The sequence below is a fragment of the Anastrepha ludens genome, chromosome 3 (assembly GCF_028408465.1).
Source record: "Anastrepha ludens isolate Willacy chromosome 3, idAnaLude1.1, whole genome shotgun sequence".
Taxonomy (NCBI): Eukaryota; Metazoa; Arthropoda; class Insecta; order Diptera; family Tephritidae; genus Anastrepha; species Anastrepha ludens.
The window spans coordinates 98,367,587-98,386,629 of NC_071499.1; the positions used below are offsets into that span (position 1 = coordinate 98,367,587).

The 19,043-nt window shown below is 41.8% G+C and overlaps 1 protein-coding gene across 2 annotated transcripts in view; it reads left to right on the forward strand.

Annotated features, from left to right (window-relative positions):
- The window catches only part of LOC128858556 (nuclear pore complex protein Nup205), a 73,073-nt gene that overhangs the window by 14,560 nt on the left and 39,470 nt on the right, over positions 1-19,043 (forward strand). For both annotated transcript variants that reach the window (XR_008454028.1, XM_054094938.1), the window contains exons 6-7: positions 3,054-3,247; positions 17,668-17,820. Coding sequence is in view for 1 of the 2 variants with exons in the window: in XM_054094938.1 (XP_053950913.1) it covers positions 3,054-3,247; positions 17,668-17,820 (347 nt within the window). In the remaining variant the exon portion in view is untranslated. The remainder of the gene's footprint in view (positions 1-3,053; positions 3,248-17,667; positions 17,821-19,043) is intronic.

Sequence of the window (19,043 nt, forward strand, 5' to 3'; positions counted from 1 at the left end):
TAAAAATTTCGAGTTCGGCATCACCTGACCGCTATACCTTGACATTCTAAGGTGTTGTCCCTGCGGTCAATGCCTTCATCGATCAGACGATGCTGCTCTGGATTTACTATGAACGCTAGGCCTCCACCGTTGTTTCGCTCGCGATCCTTTCTGTGCACGTTGTAGCCATTCCTGATGATCAAGGAGAGCTAGCATGAAGCTTGATTTCTTGGACCGAAGCTATCTTAATTCCATGACTGCTCATGAAGTCGATTATCTCATCTATCTTGCTGGTAAGTCCGTTAGAGGTAACTTGCAGAAGCTTGAAGCTCCTCGGTAAGATTGCCGTAACTCGGGGTGTGAGGAGTGTGTGGGGTTGTTTACGTTGGGCCTACTGTGCGTTCCGCTGTAGTTGTTGCGGTCTGATGATGGTGATCGTTTTCGGGTGCAGAGCTATACATTAGTGGGCAACGTAGTCATGTCTAGTAAGACTTTTGGCCCCATTCTTCTTCTGCGCATATTCCATCCGGTCCTGGTAGCGTGTTGTTTTTGAGTTTGCTGCCTGGAATTCTTCATTAGTGAGTAGTTTAGGCTCCTGTGTCACGTTTATTTTACACACGGTGCCTTCTCTGATTTCGTGACTAGGAAAGAGTTCTTTTACGATGTATTCCACCACGCTTGAGCTTAGTACCGGTGTATATATCTTGGTTCCCAGTTTCTTTACCACAAACTTGTGCCCAAGTCCCCAGGGATCCTTATTTAGATCTGCCCGGCATTCCTCCTATTTTTCTTTCTTGCTTCTTGCAATAGCGGCTCTTAGCTGTCTTCTCCCTCTTTTATATACAGGGTGGGCCTTATAGCGTTTGCTTTTTGAACCACCTATTTTTTTGAAAATGGTAACACAAATGACATGTCAAATGTGTTCATAATTTACTTAAAGGTTTGACATTTACGAAATGGGACGTTATACGCTTGAACAAAATTGGGAAATATTGAAAACCTATTTCCAATGTGTTGAGTCTTCTTCTTCTTTTCTGATTTTCACATCGGTGGCTACGTCAATAAGCAAAATTGTCGGATTTGGGGCTCAGAAAATCCACACGTTACTGCAGAGAACCAAACGCATTCACAACGAGTCACTGTTTGGTGCGGTGTTTGGTCTGGCGCCATTTTTTCGAAAATGAGCGAGGAGCCGCGGTTACAGTAAATGGCGAGCGTTACCGTGACATGCTCAACGAGTTGTTTTCAAAAGTTGAAGAGGATGACATGGGCGACATTTGGTTTCAACAGGACGGTTCAACTTGTCACACTGCCAAAGTTACATTCGAACTTTTGGCTACCGTTTTTGAAAACCGAATAATCAGCCGAAATTCCGATATCAATTGGCCGCCTCGGAGCTGTGATTTAAGCCCGTTGGACTATTTTTTGTGGGGAGACGTTAAGGACAAATGCTATGATAAGCCATCCAGAGACGATTGATGATTTAAAACACGAAATCGAAGTTGCCATTCATGAAATTGGAGCCCAAACAATCGAAAATGTGCTTAAAAATTGGGTTGATCGAATGTCCTACTTAAACCCAGGCGTGGTAGTCATTTGAACGATATTATTTTTCATTCATAAATGACAATGTTCAGTCTTCAAAATAAAAAAAGAAAAAATATTGATTCGTTTTTTTTTTATAGCCGATTCAAAAAGCTAATTTTACATGGCCCACCCTATATTTTTACAACCGCCGTGGCTTCCCGGTTCGCCTGGCTCTAGTATAATATATTTCCGTCTGAGGCGAAGACAATCACGTATCAATTCAATTTTCTCCGTTTATCAGTAAACAGATGTTTTTATATTTTCTATTTGCCAAAGTTAAGCGTTATGTCTTAATGGAAGTGTGCATCCACGGTGGCTATTAACACTTCGCCGTTGTGCGTGTTAATACGTTCCACTTACGGATACCATGTTTCCTTGCGTTCGCGCCAGGTGTTCCCTTATGTTCTACTCTGAAATATACTGGTGGTCACTGCCTGTGAAGTCTTCGAGGGTCTTGCATGTCAAGCAATACGCCATTTGAAAGGGATTATCGTTAAAAAATAAATGTTATGAACGGCTCTAAACAAAAATAGTAAAGATTTCCCAATCAATTTGAATTTTCGTTGTTTTATTTCAGTTCGAAATCCGATATCTCTAAATTGATAAATATATATTGTAGATAAGCTTCTAGATTTTTGGGAACAAGTTATTTTATCAAACGAAAGTAAATTTTGTATTTTTGGGAACTACTCTTGAAACAAAATTTTTTGGTACAGTCAAACACGGTGGTGGTGTGGTTCAGTTGGAATTTATTTATACGACGAAGGGTAAATGGCAGTATTTGAACATTTTAAAAAGAAATTTGAAACAGGTTGTCCAATATCTTGGCTTATTAAAAATAAGCCAAAAATAACACACAGTCGGGACCGTTAATCTTTGGCTCTTGTACAACGCTCCAAAATAGCTCAAAATAGTCCCCCAGTTGCCGGTTCGCAGTCCTATTGAGTAACTGTGGAGTCTATTAGAAAAAAGAATTAGACAGCATTTAATTAGAAGTAAAGTGGCGTTGCGAAGTGTTATGTGGGAAGAATGGGCGAAGTTTACAACTGACGAAATATTGTAAAAAGGTTAGTAACTTCAATACCAAATAGACAGAGTGAAATCCTAAAATAACGTGGCTATCCAACAAAATATCAAGTTTTGTTTTCGTATATCATATGTAATATTAATCCTTTTCTATATTTCAAAATTGAACGCAGTCTTTTTGGTTGCTATATTAACATTATTTTTGTTTGCTTTGCAAGTTAGGAATGTAGTAAATGAGTAAATATATAAAAAATATATTTTGAACCATAAATGTACGTACATATATCGCGATTTTAATCAACTTAAATTTGCAACCTTTATGGGGGCTATGTGTATATTGTTGTATAAAAAAGGCAGAGTATAATTAATATCAATATAAATTTCACACTAAATTCATTGATTTGGTTTGCAATAAATGTCTACCTTTGTAATTTAACGTTTGTAACCTATCCCTCTTTTAGAAACTTACGACAGGAACATTGTCTTGGTACTGAAATATCGTACAAAACTCACTTAAACCGCAGTATTAACCCGCAAGAAATAGAAGCCCTTCAAGCAGTACTCGAAGTGATAAGAGCTGTGGCTACCTACGATGAATTGTCAAGAATAGCAATATGCGAAAATCCGAATTGGGCGCCATTACAAATTCTTCTAGGTAGGTTATCATTACGTATTTATATTTTTTCTAGCAACCCACACCTTGTGAGAAAGCCGGATTTATCGTCGCGTGAAGCTGAAACAGTGTTAAGGAATAGTGTTTCAATTCAAAGACTTTTAATCATCCAGTTAAGGGCCATGCTTGGGGCTTTTTCCCGAAAAAGGATTTGGCCATTTATTTGGGTTTACCACGAATTTGAATTCATTTTTGAGGAATATAATTTATCAAAAATCATTATTACCATCAGATGCGAAGATGTTTGAAAGAACTAGCCAAACTTGTATTTAAAAGACATTTATCAAAAACATCGCAGCCGAAGGTGTGTAGAGTGGAAACAACAAATGGGATTGAAATGTTGGACTAGGATGGAAATTGTTTGGACAATAGTTAAACAAAAGCTAAAAGTAAACCAAATATAGACAGTCAAAAAGCTATCAGGGCAAATTCGCCTAATTTGGAGCCAATTACCCCCACAACTAATGGTGGTGACTATAGATTTTATTGAATATATTGCATATAATATCTATTATAAGTCCATACAATGCGGTTTGTTAGAGTCGAATTTGTGAAATAGTTTCTAAGTTTTGGCGATAACGTTTCTATTAGACAGACTGTATATATATTAAATTATGCTGCATATGTAAATGCAGTCAATTTGAAACCCTTCTGAAATACATGCAATGCAATAATCGCTAAAAACTGCAAGGTGCTTACCTGTAGATAGCATCGTTTGATTACTCGTTTGCAATTTTTTAACTGCGATTGTTTCAAAAAGTTAAGAAACTGGATATTAGCCTATAATTTCAAACGTAAAAAGTTGTTAAAAGATGCTACTTTCCAGTCATCTAAGCAGGTTCTGGAAGCTAAGTATATGTTAAAAATAAGTTTCATTAATACCATTGGCACCGTCATTTAATGTCAACATAGGAATTCAAAACAAAACGATGCATTTTCCTTAAAGTTAAAATTTTTAGAAGCAAATTCTAAAAATTTTCGAATAACTTTTCTTGCCGTTGTTGTTGTAGTAGCAATACTAAACCCTCTCAGTATAGTGTAAATCACCGGTCGTCTTCGTCTAACTCATCTAAAGGTAGGCCCAAAAAACTTGCTGGTTCGACTGGTTGGCTCCAGAGGGAGAGGGGTGTTAGATGAGTGGGTATGATGGGGCATGTGAAAATGTGCTTAGTGTCGTTGCAGGTGCCTTCACATGCTGGACATATGTTTAGTATGTCGGGGTCAATTCTGGATAAGTAGAGTTTAACTTCCTACAGTATCCAGAACGTAATTGTGCCAAGGTTACGCGGGACTCTCGGGGTAACTGAAGCTCCTCGTCTGCAATGGGTGGTGGTTGGACTCCGATTGCGGCATTAGGGGGTTGGGGGTCGGGAGCTTAAGAAGGTTGTAAGTTTTTCCCGATGAATGTTTTTTATAGTCTGTCTGTACACTCTCCAGTCCAGTAAGTGTCGACCTGTTTTGTCCTGGATCTCGTCGGCGTAATTGAAGAGGTGCCTGAAATGCGGTTCGGGCTCAATCAGGAACCTGCGATAGCATCCTATCAGAAACTGCTTGCTGAGCAGTTTGTTGTGCTCCTTTACAGGCACCATCTGTGCCTCGTCGTGTAGATGCTGTAGTGAGGGCATCAGAAGGCAACTCGTCGCTGTAGCAATAGTAGTATTTTGGCAAGTCTGAAGCTTCGTCCACTGCGTATCACTAGTTTCAGCCGACCAGACAGGCGCAGCATAATTTAAAATCGGCTGGCCAATTGCCTTAAATGTCGATAGCAATATTTTTCTGTCTTTGCCCCAAGTGCTGCCGACAAGAGATTGAGGACCTCTTTGCGATTGTGGACTTCAGTGGCGATAGCAGTTGTGTGCGCAGAGAAGAAGAGCAAACTGTCCAAGGTAACTTCCAAAATTTTGGGGTTATTAACAGTCGGAATTGGTGTTTCGTCGACTTTTACATTAAGTTGCAGTTTGACCTCCTTTGTCAAGGTTGTGAAGAGGGTCGCCGTGAACTTCGTGGGGGAAAGTTGTAGATTCCTCGCAATGAAAAAGCGAGAAAGGCAGGTGAGGTAATCTTCACTTTCATTCCCATGGGGGCCGGCTCTACGCTACCGGAATGACTCGGGTTTTTCCCGAACAAGGGCTGCCGCCCCAGTAAACTAGCCCTGTCTAGTGAACAGCCCCTTACGTCAAAGGAGCAACTCTCGCAGCAATCTTGGGCCAAATACTTCTCCTCAGGGCTGGTATTGGATCCACCTCGGGTGCCAGAAACGGCTCCACCCGCACTCCACCTCGGTTAGGTGCGATAAGTGCAACAGGAGGAGCCACCTGAAGACCTGCTCTGACCTTAGCCACGTGGCCTCTCTGATCAGGGATGGCTATAACGTGCACAGAAATGATCGCGAGCGACACTATAGTGGTGGCCTAGAGTTCATAGTCCCCCCACACAGTGCAGTATCTTCTCATTGATGAAAGCATTACACTGTCAAGGTATAGCTGCCCGGACAAGCGATGCCAAGCTCGAAATTTATAATATATACATACCCCCTGTCACCTGCTGCCCGGCAGGATATCACTCTGATATAGGTCCGCTCATCAGAGGTGAAAACCAATTGATTGTAGGTGACTTCAATGCGCATCTCGATCCTTGGCATGCAAGCCTACCAAACGATCGTAGGGGACAACTATAGGCAGAGTAGATAGGCGATTCGACATTCAGCACTGTGAACGACGACGCCCCCACCAGGGTAGTGGGCAATTGCAGCAGCTCGCCTGACAACAATAATTAGCGCCGGTCTGATAAATAGCATAACGTGGCGACCTATGCTATCGCTTGCATCATACTACTTGCCCATTATCGTCTCGATTAAGAGACCTGCCGACTTTGTTTCCGCGAATCACCGATCCTATTTTAACTTTAAAAAAGCTAATTCGACCGGCTGCGTAGGCCAGAGCGTCTCCGAAGATGGCACTTCCATTGCAATTGACTAATGTGGGGAGGGGTTGAAGCGCAGAAAAGGGGGAGTGATGTTGCTCAGGTGAGCTGCGACGATCCGCGGGGGCTGAGTGCGTCGATGGCGGGAGTAACATGTGACCACAAACCGTGTGGACCACTCCCTATGTATCTTAAAGCTCAAGCAGAAGAAGCATTAGGAGCAGCCGTTAGGCATAGGCAAGGCTAGTGTACCGAAGCGGCAGCCCTTGGTCGGGAAAGCCCTGAGTCCCGGAACGTAGAACCGGGCGCAATGGGAATGAACAAAACTTAAGTATTTCAGTTCAGTGTTGATGATGGGGATGGGGATTATTGTGCCTCTATACTACATACACATAGTAGAAAAAGTCTGCGTTCACCTATGCAAATATTCTTTGCATTAGAAAAAGTTCAAAACAATAAATATTTCAGAAATTTTTTTTAATGAGTTTTATTTAGTTCACTTAAACGTAACTATCACACATATTTCGCTACCAATAACAAAATCAAATTTAAAATGAGATCACATAAAATTAAAAAGGCCATTCAAACTAAACGGAAAAAGTTTGCGTTCACTTCAATAATAATAAAATAAAAGGCTTAAGATCATAGAAATGTTTTAAAATTAATAGCTAGTTGGATATCCACGCCTTTTTATGACTTCTAGAAGGCGTCTTTTCATTGATCCAACTAGTTTGGCTCTTATTTCTGGACTTATGGCTTCCCATTCCTCTTTAAGCGCGTTCTTAAGCATTTCCTTGCTAGTTATTGTACGCTCTCGTGTTTTTTTTTTCTAGAACGTCCCATAAGTGCTCAATGGGGTTAAGGTCAGGTGATTGTGGGGGTGTGCGAAGTTGTTTTGGAACATTATACAACAACCACAACCTAACAATCTCTGCTGTGTGTTTCGGGTCGTCGTCCTGTTGGAAAACAAATCTTTCACCGAGTCCCAGTTTGATTGCACTTTCTTTCAAATTCGTTTTTAAAATATCGCGATATAATTATGTCTGTTCATTATCGACTCAATAAACTGTATATTTCCAACGCCCGAACTAGCCATACACCCCCATATCATGGCACCTCCTCCCCCATGCTTTACCGTAGGTACCAGATTTTGCTTTCCAAGTGCCGTTCCGTTTTTCCTCCAAATAATTTTATGACCTTTTATCCCGAAAATGCAAAACTTGCTCTCATCTGAAAAAATCACACTATTCCAACACTCTGGTGGCTTGTTTACGTATTCCTTGGCGAAAGCCATCCGCTTAAGTCGATTTACTCGCGATATGAAGGGTTTTTTTCGGGCCACTCTGCCGTGAAATCCGATTCTTTTTAGAATTTTTCTTACTGTATCTGGATGTACGTTCTTTTGGTGTTTTACTTCTATGTCTTTTGAAATTTGGCTTGCTGTTAGTCGTGGATTAGACTTCACAAGAATAGTTATGTTGCGTTCTTCTCTTTCCGTCAGTTTTTTTGGACGCCCAGAACGAGACATAGCCTCCAAACAATTCGTTTGCTTGAAGTTGTTTATCACTCTTTGGACCGAGGAGTATTGCCTCCCAACAATTTTCGCGATTTCCCGATAGCTCCTACTATTTTGCCACAAACTTACAATGATTTTCCTTTCACCAATATCTATTTCTTTTCGCCTTTGGTCCATTGGTTGGTTGGTTGGTTAGAGTGGTGATTCATCCTGAATCCAACTAGCGCTTCCGCACCATTTTGTTGCCACATCCTCTTTACCAACTTGTTATTTACGGCATGACTATACCCAGTCTGTGCGGTTCAGGAACCTTATTAGGTTGTTGACATCTAAGCCAGACAGTTGTTCGAGCTCCTCGAACAGCGGTTTGCCCAGGGTTAACATTCTGTCCTTCCACAGGGCAGGGCATTCACAGAGGAAATGGAAGATTGTTTCCTTTTTCTCCGGTTGTTTGCAACTGTGACAGTATGTGTTGTGAGGGATGCCCATTTTGGCTGCCTGTTCTCCGACAGACCAAAAGCCAGTTATGACTGCCGTTAGTCTCCAGGCATCCCGTCGTTTCATGTTTAACAATATTGATGATTGTTTAAGGTTGTAGGTGGGCCATAACGTTCTGCTGATTTTGCATTTCGTCTGGCCCCTCCATCTACACTCCGCCATTCGGAGGTATTTTAGGGAAATTGTACTCTTGACTGCGCCTAATGGTGTGAATACCGGTTCTGCAAGAGCGTTATTCATGGCAGATCCCCCTCTTGCCAGTTCATCTGCTTTTTCGTTACCTTCAATATTCCGATGTCCTGGGACCCAGATTAAGGTAACATTATGTTTTTCGCTCAAGGTGGAAAGGCTATTCCTACTTTGTTCCACCACCATTGAGGTTGTAGTCGCTGAATCCAGTGCCTGGATTGCAGCTTGGCTATCCGAGAGAATAGCGATATTGCTCTTAAAAGAGAAGTCTGTGATTAGTAGCCTACAAGCTTCCCCAATTGCCAGTACTTCCGCCTGGAAGACACTGCAGGTATTGGGGAGGCGCACAGATTTTTCAATTTTAAGTCTATGAGAATATATACCAGCTCCAACACCACAATACATTTTAGAACCATCTGTATAGACTGTAGTGTCGAAGTTGTTTAATGAGAATCCCTTATTCCACTCTTCCTTAGATGGAAAGAGAGTGGCAAAATTCCTATTGAATGTTACCGTCGGGACGATGTAGTCAGTCCTCACCGAGGTTAACTGAGTTTGCCGCAATAGTAGACTGGCATGACCATAAGTGTTTTCTTTCCAGCGGCCCGCTTCGTTTAACCTAAACGCACTCATGGTTGCCGTCTTCTTAATATGTAGGTCTATTGGAATAACGTGTGTCAGTGCGTTCAGAGCCTCCCTAGGACATGATCTGATTGCGCCGACCGTTATTGCACAGGCTGATCTTTGTATTCTGCCGAGTAATTTGATGTTGTAATCTCTCCCTAGAGCTTTCCACCAAACTACCGAACCATACGATAAAATTGGTCGTATAACCGCCTTGTACAACCATAATGTATGCTTAGGTTGAAGACCCCATCTTCTTCCAAGCATACGTTTACAGGCATATAGAGCAATTTCAGCTTTCCTTACCCGTTCTTCGACGTTTAATTTCCAGCTAAGTTTGGAGTCCAAAATTACCCTTAAGTACTTTGCACTGGGTGAAAGTGAGAGGGTTTGTCCATTAATATTTGGTAGGGTAAAGCTTGGTACCTTGTATCTGGTGGTAAAGAGCATGAGTTCTGTTTTACGCGGGTTTAAACTTAAGCCACAGCCTGTTGCCCAAGAATTAAGCTCGCCTAACGCCCTTTGAATGATCCCACTGATCGTATTAGGACACAGTCCTGACGCCATTAGCACCACATCATCAGCGTACGCCACCGCTTTTACCCCTCCTCTATTAAGTTTTATTAGGATTTTGCTAATCACACATAACCAAAGAAGTGGAGATAGTACTCCCCCCTGTGGAGTACCCCTGTGGACTCTCTTAGTTATGTTGATGTTACCCATATTAGCTCTAATGATCCTGGTTTCTAGCATAGAGATGATCCAATTGGTGATACAATTTTCCACCCCTAAGTCTATTAACGCCCGTTGGATAGCATTCGTGCTAACGTTATTAAATGCGCCCTCTATGTCAAGAAAAGCTGCCATCGTATACTGTTTGTTTACTAGAGACCCCTCTATTGTTCGGATTACCTCGTGAAGCGCTGTCTCCGTCGATTTGCCTTTGAGGTAAGCATGTTGTGCAGTTGATATACTAAAGCTCTCCAGCGAACTTCTAATGTGCATATCTAAAAGCCGTTCCAAAGTTTTAACAAGGAAGGACGACAAACTGATCGGCCTAAAGTCCTTCGCTGATTCATGTCCTCTTCTGCCTGCCTTTGGTATGAAGACGACCCTAACAAGTTTCCAGCTGTTTGGAATATAACCTAGATTTAGACACGCTTTGAAAATTTCCATTAGCCATGGTAGAATACTATCAAGAGTTTCCTGTAACATCTTAGGAAAGATCCCATCAGGGCCTGGAGATTTGAAAGGTGAGAATGATTTGATTGCCCATGCAACCTTCTCTTTCGTAACTATTACATCGACAAGATGCTGTGGGTCATATCGGCTCCGCCGGATTCTCCCAGCATCACTGTCATGGGTGCTACATCCCGGAAAATGTGTATCTAAAAGAAGTTCTAGAGACTCTTCCGCCGTAGAAGTCCAAGTGCCATCCGGCCTCTTGACCCAAGAAGCCATTGAATGGTCCTTGGACAGAATACGGCTAAGTCTCGCAGAATCTCTGGTAGATTCGATAGAAGAACATAAATCTCTCCAGCTCTCTTTCTTGGCGGCCCTGATTGCCTTCTTGTATTGTCTCCGACTTTCTCTATACAACTGCCAATTACCTGTTGAGTAGCTGAGATTGAAATTTGATCTGGCTTCTTCCCTTAATTTTGAGAGCTCATTGCTCCACCAAGGAGGATAGGATTTTTTGCTATATTTAATTGGACATGACGTTTTGTAGGCCCTACTGAATGTCTTTTCCAATGTTGTGACCCTACTCTCAATGTTTTCTGCGAGAGTGATTTGATGGATCGGGATCCTTCCTATCCTATTCCCTACTACATTTTTGAACCGTTTCCAATTTGTTCTAAGTAGGTTTCGATATGGTAAGGGTGGATCTACCTCAAGATCCAGGTGGTAGAGGATCCAGCTGTGGTCCGAAAAGGACTTTTTGCTTGAGACTCTCCAATTTTCTACCCTCACTGAAGTATTTTCAGACAGTAATGTAACATCTATTACTTCCGCCCATCCTCTAAAGCTTTCCGTGCTTGGAAAGGTGAAAGTCGGGGTATTACCCCTGTTACATACTGTTAGGTTAGTATTGATGATAAATTCATATAGGGACTCACCTCGATCATTCGTTTCGGTACTCCCCCATAGGGGATGCCTCGCATTGGCGTCGGCTCCTAGTAGCAGGATACTGTTTTTGCAGTCAAGCACAAGCCTACGAGCCTCGTCAGGTGGTGCTGGTTGGTCGTGTGCCATGTAGATGGAGGCAATTTTGATCCTGACGCCGTCAGTAGCCTCCATTTCGATGACCGTCACATCCGATGAGCTGTAGGATGGGATTAAAAATATATTTAGATGTTTTTTTGCTACAATACATGCCCTGGGGTTACCCTGGGTCCGCTTATAGTACAAGTTGTAGTTTTTGAGAGAGAATCCGCTTACCTCAGTACTCCGCACTCTGGGTTCCTGTATCAGTGCGATGTCTACGTCCTCCTCCGATAGGAGAACGGCTAGGTTGTCCGTTGCAGTCCTGGAGTGCTGCAGATTGATCTGGACAACCTTGAGACCCATACTTACTGGTCGTTTTTGGGGGCGTCAAGCTGCATGCCCGTATGCTGCTCATTAGCGCCATTGTTTTGGGTGGACCCGGCTTCTTCCAGTTGCATGCCCATGAGCAACTCATTAGCGTCGTCAACCTCGTTCTGCTCATCCTCCGGTTTGCAGAACGGAATAACTTCAGATGCGCTTTCCTCACGCCAAACCGAAGTTTGTTGTCCACTTTTCCCAGTGGGTCAATACTCTCCTCCGAGATTTGGAGAAGGAAGGACACACTGTTCATTTGCGGAGCCTCCGCTTTGATGATACTCCAGTCATCCATTGGAACAGTGCGGTTGTGTGCTTGCAGGTATGGTATTAACTGCTTAGCTTCGAACTCCATGTTCGGTATCCAGATACGAGCCCTTGGTCGTCTTGGGATCTCACTGGCTGGGATTAGTTTGAGCCTCAAACCTTCCCAGTCGCTCTGGATTTTGCTAATAGCGTTTTGAAGGAAATCAACAGAGAACTGTTCGTCGCATTTGATCACCCTGTATCCACGGACCACCTCCATTGAATCATAACCTGGCACTTGACCCTCCGGGCTTGCCATGACGTGATCAACGACAATGCGAGACAGCCGTGCCTCGATTTCGGACCACCTTTCTAACGCAGGTTTACCGCGGTTCGTTAACTCGTCCACCAACGCCGTTTGCAGGTGATCCCGTGCCACCTCGTTAAACGCGCGTTTGGCTGGTTTGGGCGTCAGAGCAGTGTGAGACGTCTTGTGCTTTTTCGCAGTTTTACAGCCCTCGTCCTGCGAACGATTGCGTTTAACGGCTTCTGCCTTCTGGGTGGCCTGGAACGACAGGTACTCATCGACCACCTTTTGGCACCTTGCCTTATCGGCCGCATCTTTGGGATGAGTTTTACCTTCGGCCTCATTTTTGCTTATTCTGCCGAGAATAGCTAGAGACCGCTGGTAAAGCTTATATCTAGACGGGCCTTTTTTTTGGGTATTGACGCTTTTGCCCCTTGGCATCAGCGGATGTGATCGGTTGATTTGTAGTTGATGGCGTGATGTGGCCCACAGCTTTGTCATCAACTGTCTCTTGACTGGAAGCCAAGAGCTCGTCCTCTGAGGGAGTTCCCAACTTCCTCAGCTCGATTGTGTCCGTTCGTTTGTCTGTCCGTTTTGTCATTGGGTCCGTCCGCTTGTCTGTCCGACTGTCGGTTCGTTTTGTCTTTGTGTCAGTCCGTTTGTCCGTCTGTTTGTCTGTCCAGTTGGTAGCGTTATCCGATTTTTTGTTTTTTTGTTGTTTGTTCATTTGTCTGTTTCTTACGGTCACCTGCCCTTCCAAAGAGCTGCCCATGTCGCCATGTGCGGTGACCAATGAGGATGGAGGGGAAATAAACGGTCCGCCATGGCAGCGCCCCATACCATGGTAAGGCCACCGTTACAACCTGAGGCGGCCTGATATCAGGAGGGCTCCGTTAGGAGACAGCCTAATTTTATCCCCCGGCTGCCAAACCCACCCAATAGGCACGGGTCGCGTTACACCTTGGGTTGAGGGAGTTTTTTTTAACGAAGTTTACGTCTTCGACCTGTGTGGTTCGCGGGAGACCGATTCTCCTGCCTTCCATATCTGGGAGGCGTTCCCCTATCCACCACCTGGGGACGCGCCCTATAGGGATAACAGGTTCCCCCAAGGGCTTTGGTCCATAGTAACAAAAAATGTATTTCTAATATCAATTTTTCCCTCTTTAGATTTGTTCTTAACCGCGTCAACTACATGAATGATTTAAAATTAAATTTAACGTAATTGCCATGCAAATAATCGTCACTATTCGAAATGAACGCACACTTTTTCTGCTCAACTTATTTAAGAAACTGTACTACAATCCCGTTATCTGAACACGACGCAGCTCAAACTCCAAAAAATTTTGTTCATCCCTCTACGAATAATTTTCTTTGAAATAAGTGAAAAGAAATAACTGAGAGTTTTAAGATAAACACGTTAAATTATTTTAATACTTTATAGCAGTGGGTGAACGCAGACTTTTTCTTCCATGTGTACATACATACATATGACGTTGTAATTTATGAGTGTTACTTTTTTGAAGCGCGGCCCAAGCCGCCTACGGGGCCAAAAGTTCTAGAGCACCACAACAAAAAAAAGGATAAAAATGTTGGTATTGATCTAAATATTTTATTATTATTATTATTTTCCTGGTCTTCACTCTCGGTACAAAACGGCAAACACGTACATGTACATACTATATATTCCGTAGAAAAGTGTGTTCGCTTATATCCACTGCAACAAATAAAGTACATACGGTCTTCGGTAGTTCGGTCTAGTCAGCGGAATTAATTGCCCTCATCTTGCGTGTCAAAAATGGTAAATTTTACATTGTTTCCGATTCGCTTTCATCGCTTGTTCCTATATCCAATATCGAAATTATCCAAGTTTTATTCGTAGTAATTCACAAAAAAATAGCCAAATAACTGATATGTTTCCCGGGCCATGCGCTTAGAAAAAATAACCAATATCAGTCTGAGATATGGCAAAAATGCTTGCTGTATAGCGCAAAATGTACAAAAGCTTCAGAAACCATATTACTGGGAGCTGTAGGTGCCCGGCATTCTGGAGAGCATTACCAAATAAAAGTAAATGATAACTGTTCAGATAAACCTTAACCACAGTGAGGCCGCGCAAAACCTATTATCACAAACAGTTAAAGAAGTTAGAGCAGATGTTGCCATTATAAGTGAGCTTTACAAGTGTGAAAACCACACCACATGGGCCTCCGACAGCAAAAACTGCGCGGCTATCTGCCTTTGTGGAGGGTTCGCTTTCCAAGAGAATAATAGTGCAGGTGAAGGGTTCGTGTGATCCAAAATAAATGGAATCAATTTCGTCAGTTGTTACGCAAGACCCAGTCTGACAACAGTGCAGTACGAACAGCTTCTTCAAAACATTGTACTGGAAGCTAGTGGGATATCACCTTTAATCATAGCGGGTGATTTCAACGCCTGGGCAACCTAATGGGACAGCCGACAAACAAAAGAGGAGAGATGCTTCTTGAAGCATTCGCTCCACTCCACATTACTGTTCTCAACAGCGGGCCAACTTACACGTACCTTAAGATGGGAATGCAGTCAGTCATAGATATTATCCTGGCAAATGATTCCCTTGCTCAAAAGATCAAATGGAGGGTGCGCGAGGGCTACACCCACAGTGACCATCAAGATATCATAATGGGCATTACTGAAAGGAGGCTTAAAATTGCACCGAAGCTGACATGTCCAAAAGAGAAGGACGAGAAGCTTGACAGCGAAGTCCTTGAGCAACTTCAACACTCTGCCGCCATGCCTAGGCGAGTAATGCGGTAACACATGTATCCATTATTACTGGTGGAACGAAAACATCAAATCACTAAGATCTCAATGCCTCAACGCTAGACGCAAGAGGCAGCGCATTAGAGGGAGGCCTGATTTTGTAGAAAATTTTCAAAATCTTAGATCAGCTAGGCAGGCGCTAAAACCAACAATTATAAGTAGCAAGCAAAAAAGTTTCAAGAAGATTTGTAAAGAAGCTGATATCAACCCTGGGGCACCGCGTACCGAGTGGTATTATCCAAAGCGAAAAGCGTACATACTCCCCAAATTACTTGCCCAGTAAGGTTGCGCAAAATTGTTACTACTCTTTTTCCTCAAAGATCTGAAAACATTTTGCCATGCTGCACACAACACGAAGCAGGTGACATTCCTCGTGTCACCGAACAAGAACTCCAAGCAGTGTGTACTAAAGTAAAGTCTAAGAAAGCTCCGGGTCCAGATGGTATACCAAATGCCTCCCTGAAATTTGCGATTTCAAAACGTCCAGACATATTTCTAGCAGTATTCCAAACCTGTCTTAACGAAATCACTTTCCCAAAGAGGTAGAAGAAGGCAACCACTTGTGCTCTTACCCAAGTGCAACAAAAAGCTTGGCGAATCCGAGTCTTACCGTATTAAGGTATTCTATTCACATACCCACACAACAGTGGATGCTATCAAATGCGTGGTAGATTTACCACTGCTATGGACCTTAATGTATGACGACGTTCTAAGACAGGATATGCTCCCTAGAACTAAAATCATTGGATTCGGGGATGACACCGCGATGGTATTGGTAGCAAAGCAGAGGCTAAGGTCTATGAAGTTGGAATTAGCTTAAGGGGTTATATACCTTGTGGTCCGGTGAAATTAGCGAAAGTTGGGTTTTTTTTTAAAGAAATGTAGCAATAATTTTATTGTATAAAAGTTTTTATTATTGGATATTACAATGTTTAAAGAAAAAAAAAGGCTTTGTTTGTGTAAAAATATTTAAAAATGGCGGAGTTATGGCGTTTTCCCCCAAGACCCTTTTTTTGGAAGAGGCTTGCGGTGGACGCGATTCAAGTCCACCAAGTCAACTGAAATCAAAAAATCGAAAAGATTTCATTAGTATAGGGTTATATCTTCTTAGTGAACGATCAATATATTAAATATTTTGATTTTTGTGAAAATAGGAACATGTTTTTAAAAAACTCCACTTCTACAGTCCTAAAATTGGCATTAAAAAATTCATACCTGCAAAATAAAAATTTATACATAAAAAGTTGATCGTTCACTAAGAGGCGACATCAATTACGAACAATTTAAAAAAAATTATAAAAATCGGTTGAATACTTTTTTTGCAATCGCGTCCACCGCAAAAGCATTTTTGGAAAAACACGTTTTTGAGATAATCGCGTTTAAAGTTTCAAGCGCCGCATGAGGCCGTACGCTCAGGACGTGACGACGCACAATTTAAAACGCTGTAACTTTCGATCTATTGTTCAGATCTCTATGAAATTTTTGGAAAATGTTCTCAAGGGATTGTACTTTACGATAAAGAAATAAAATTTATTTTGATTTTTTTGAAAAACACAAGGTATATAACCCCTTAACATAAGACCGAAATAGTCCTAATAAGCAGTAGAAAGATAGTAGAAACTTTAAATGTAAATGTTGGGATGGTAACTATTACTTCAAAACCCGCTATTAAATACCTAGGATGGATGATTGACAATCGTTTAAACTTCAACACGCACCTGGAATATGCTTGCCGACGGTAGAGCAAGTCATAAAAATATTGTAGAAGAAGAAAGGCGTCGTTCGATCGCCCACTGGCAAGATCTGTGGAACAGATCATCGGAAAATAGATGGACGCATTGACTAATACCCGTTGTTACGACCTATTTAGAAAGGACCCATAGGGAAACAAACTTTCTGACCAAATTCCTTTCATGGCACGGGGTATTTGGGAAATTCCATCATAGATTCGGCCATGATAGTTCACCAAACTGCCCAATTTGCACGGAGAGAGAAAAAGACGCTGATCACGTCTTGTTTCAATGTCCACGCTATGCTCCCGAAACCTGTAGTATATTAAACGAAGAAAATATAGATTTTATACTGAAATCGGATGGTAACTGGAAGCGAATCTGCGCGCATGTAAAACATATCCACATATGAGCTAACGAGCCCCATGAGGTGATTTCTTTTTTGGACTGTTCCGCGGGGAGAGTGATAGATAGTGGAGAGGTGTTTAGTATGTAGGTGTAGCTGTGAGGCCACAAGTCGTGCATATTGCTATGCCGATATATCAGTACTCATGGGAGTTTCCTCTTCACGGGCGTCATCCCAATTGGGGATTCACTACATTGGGAACCTTGGCATGTTTTACCATAAACGCACTGAGAACGTTTTGGCATGTGAGCCATACCATATTCAGTTATCAAGCAGTCAGTGCCTTTTACTTTTGACACCCACGTCACTGGCGAAAATTATAATGCTGAAGGGGTAGTGGACTTCGTATATATGGGAACTAACATTAACACCATTGTCATCAAAAGTTAATGGACTAAGATTATATTAGTTTCTTATTTTATTAGATTCATTAAACCAATTTAAAACAATATGCATAACTATGTCGATTTATATTATTATTTTTATATAATATTACTAAACAATTTTTTTATCAAATGAAGTATTATATAGTACATAATTATAAGATTTACCTCTATGCTAAAATAACGATTATATATATTACAGGTTTGTTGAGCTGTCCGGTGCCGCTGGCATTAAAAGGAAATATCTTGCAAACATTGTCTGCCCTAGGTAGTTCTAAGGAAACGGCAACAATCCTTTGGAACATTATCGAGGCGTCTCAAATCATTCCAACATTGCCTGTAATTGGTTCTCTAAGTGAGTATTGTTCAAAATGGTTATATCTACTTTGCATTGCAGTAAAAATAAATTTCTTCTACTTACATTGCAATTTATTATGCATTACCAGTATACTGAAAACAGTCAGTCGTGACTTGACAAGAATTGCTGAACTACTTGGCAGGTGGTTTTCACACACTAACTTTGCTCCATAATTGCAAAATATAAAAACTTATGGCAGTATTACACGCATTCAACTTTTTGGTGCCTTAGGATGTATTATATATAGACCATAGAGATTTTTAAAAAGTTAACAAACAAATTTGTTCGCTATTATTCGAAAGAGCAAACACTTCCATTATTATGGAACTTGATTTCATTCATCTGGCTGCCTCGGTTGGCTTTGCAGTAGCTAATCTTGTTAACCTATTTTTCCAAGACCTTGATGAGGGTTCTGGCTCTATCTCACGAACGGCTTGCTCGATATTCACCTTAAAGTCCTGAATCGTTAATGAATTATGCACATAATATCGGCACGCTACCCTACAGCATCAGATCGCACCTCCGAGATGGCCAATTGACGTTTCCGAGACGTCAGATACAATGATGTGGCATGGTGAGCCATCCTTCTGAAGCCCAAGATCTTCAAAGTCCATGTCTTCAATTTCCAGTCACAAACATATTTCACCATACCTTGGTAGTGCTCACTTTGGCACCACTCCGAAATCCGCGCCAACCTATCCCTCTCTGGTGATGCATTGTATTCTCGATCACGTGCGGGTTTTTTGATCCCCTGAAGCGACAGTTTTGGTCGTTAACACAGCCGCCGAGATGGGAATGCGATTCGTCAGAAAATATGATTTTAACTTCTTTTCAATAAATGCCAACGCTTGAACTTTGAAAAGAAGGCAAAATTTCCGAACATTGTTTGAGCGTAAGGAATTCATTTCGTTTCTCGTATATGGTACTGAATTTCTGTCAAAATTTCTTGGTGAAAAGAGTCTCCAAATAACATACCACTTTGCACAGGACCATACCACTATTACATATGACCCTTTCGCCAAAGTTTTTTTCGGTTTTGTTTTTGTTTTTTACAATGGCAAAGTTTCTATGAGTACATCAACTAATATTTAAAATCTTACTCTTAACACCCTTTATGTAGACAATATTTGAGCATACCGTGGCGACATTTGAGCACACCGGCCAATTATTAAATGCTATATTCATTTTTCTGGCTGAAAATGAGTAAAGTTTGCTGCAGG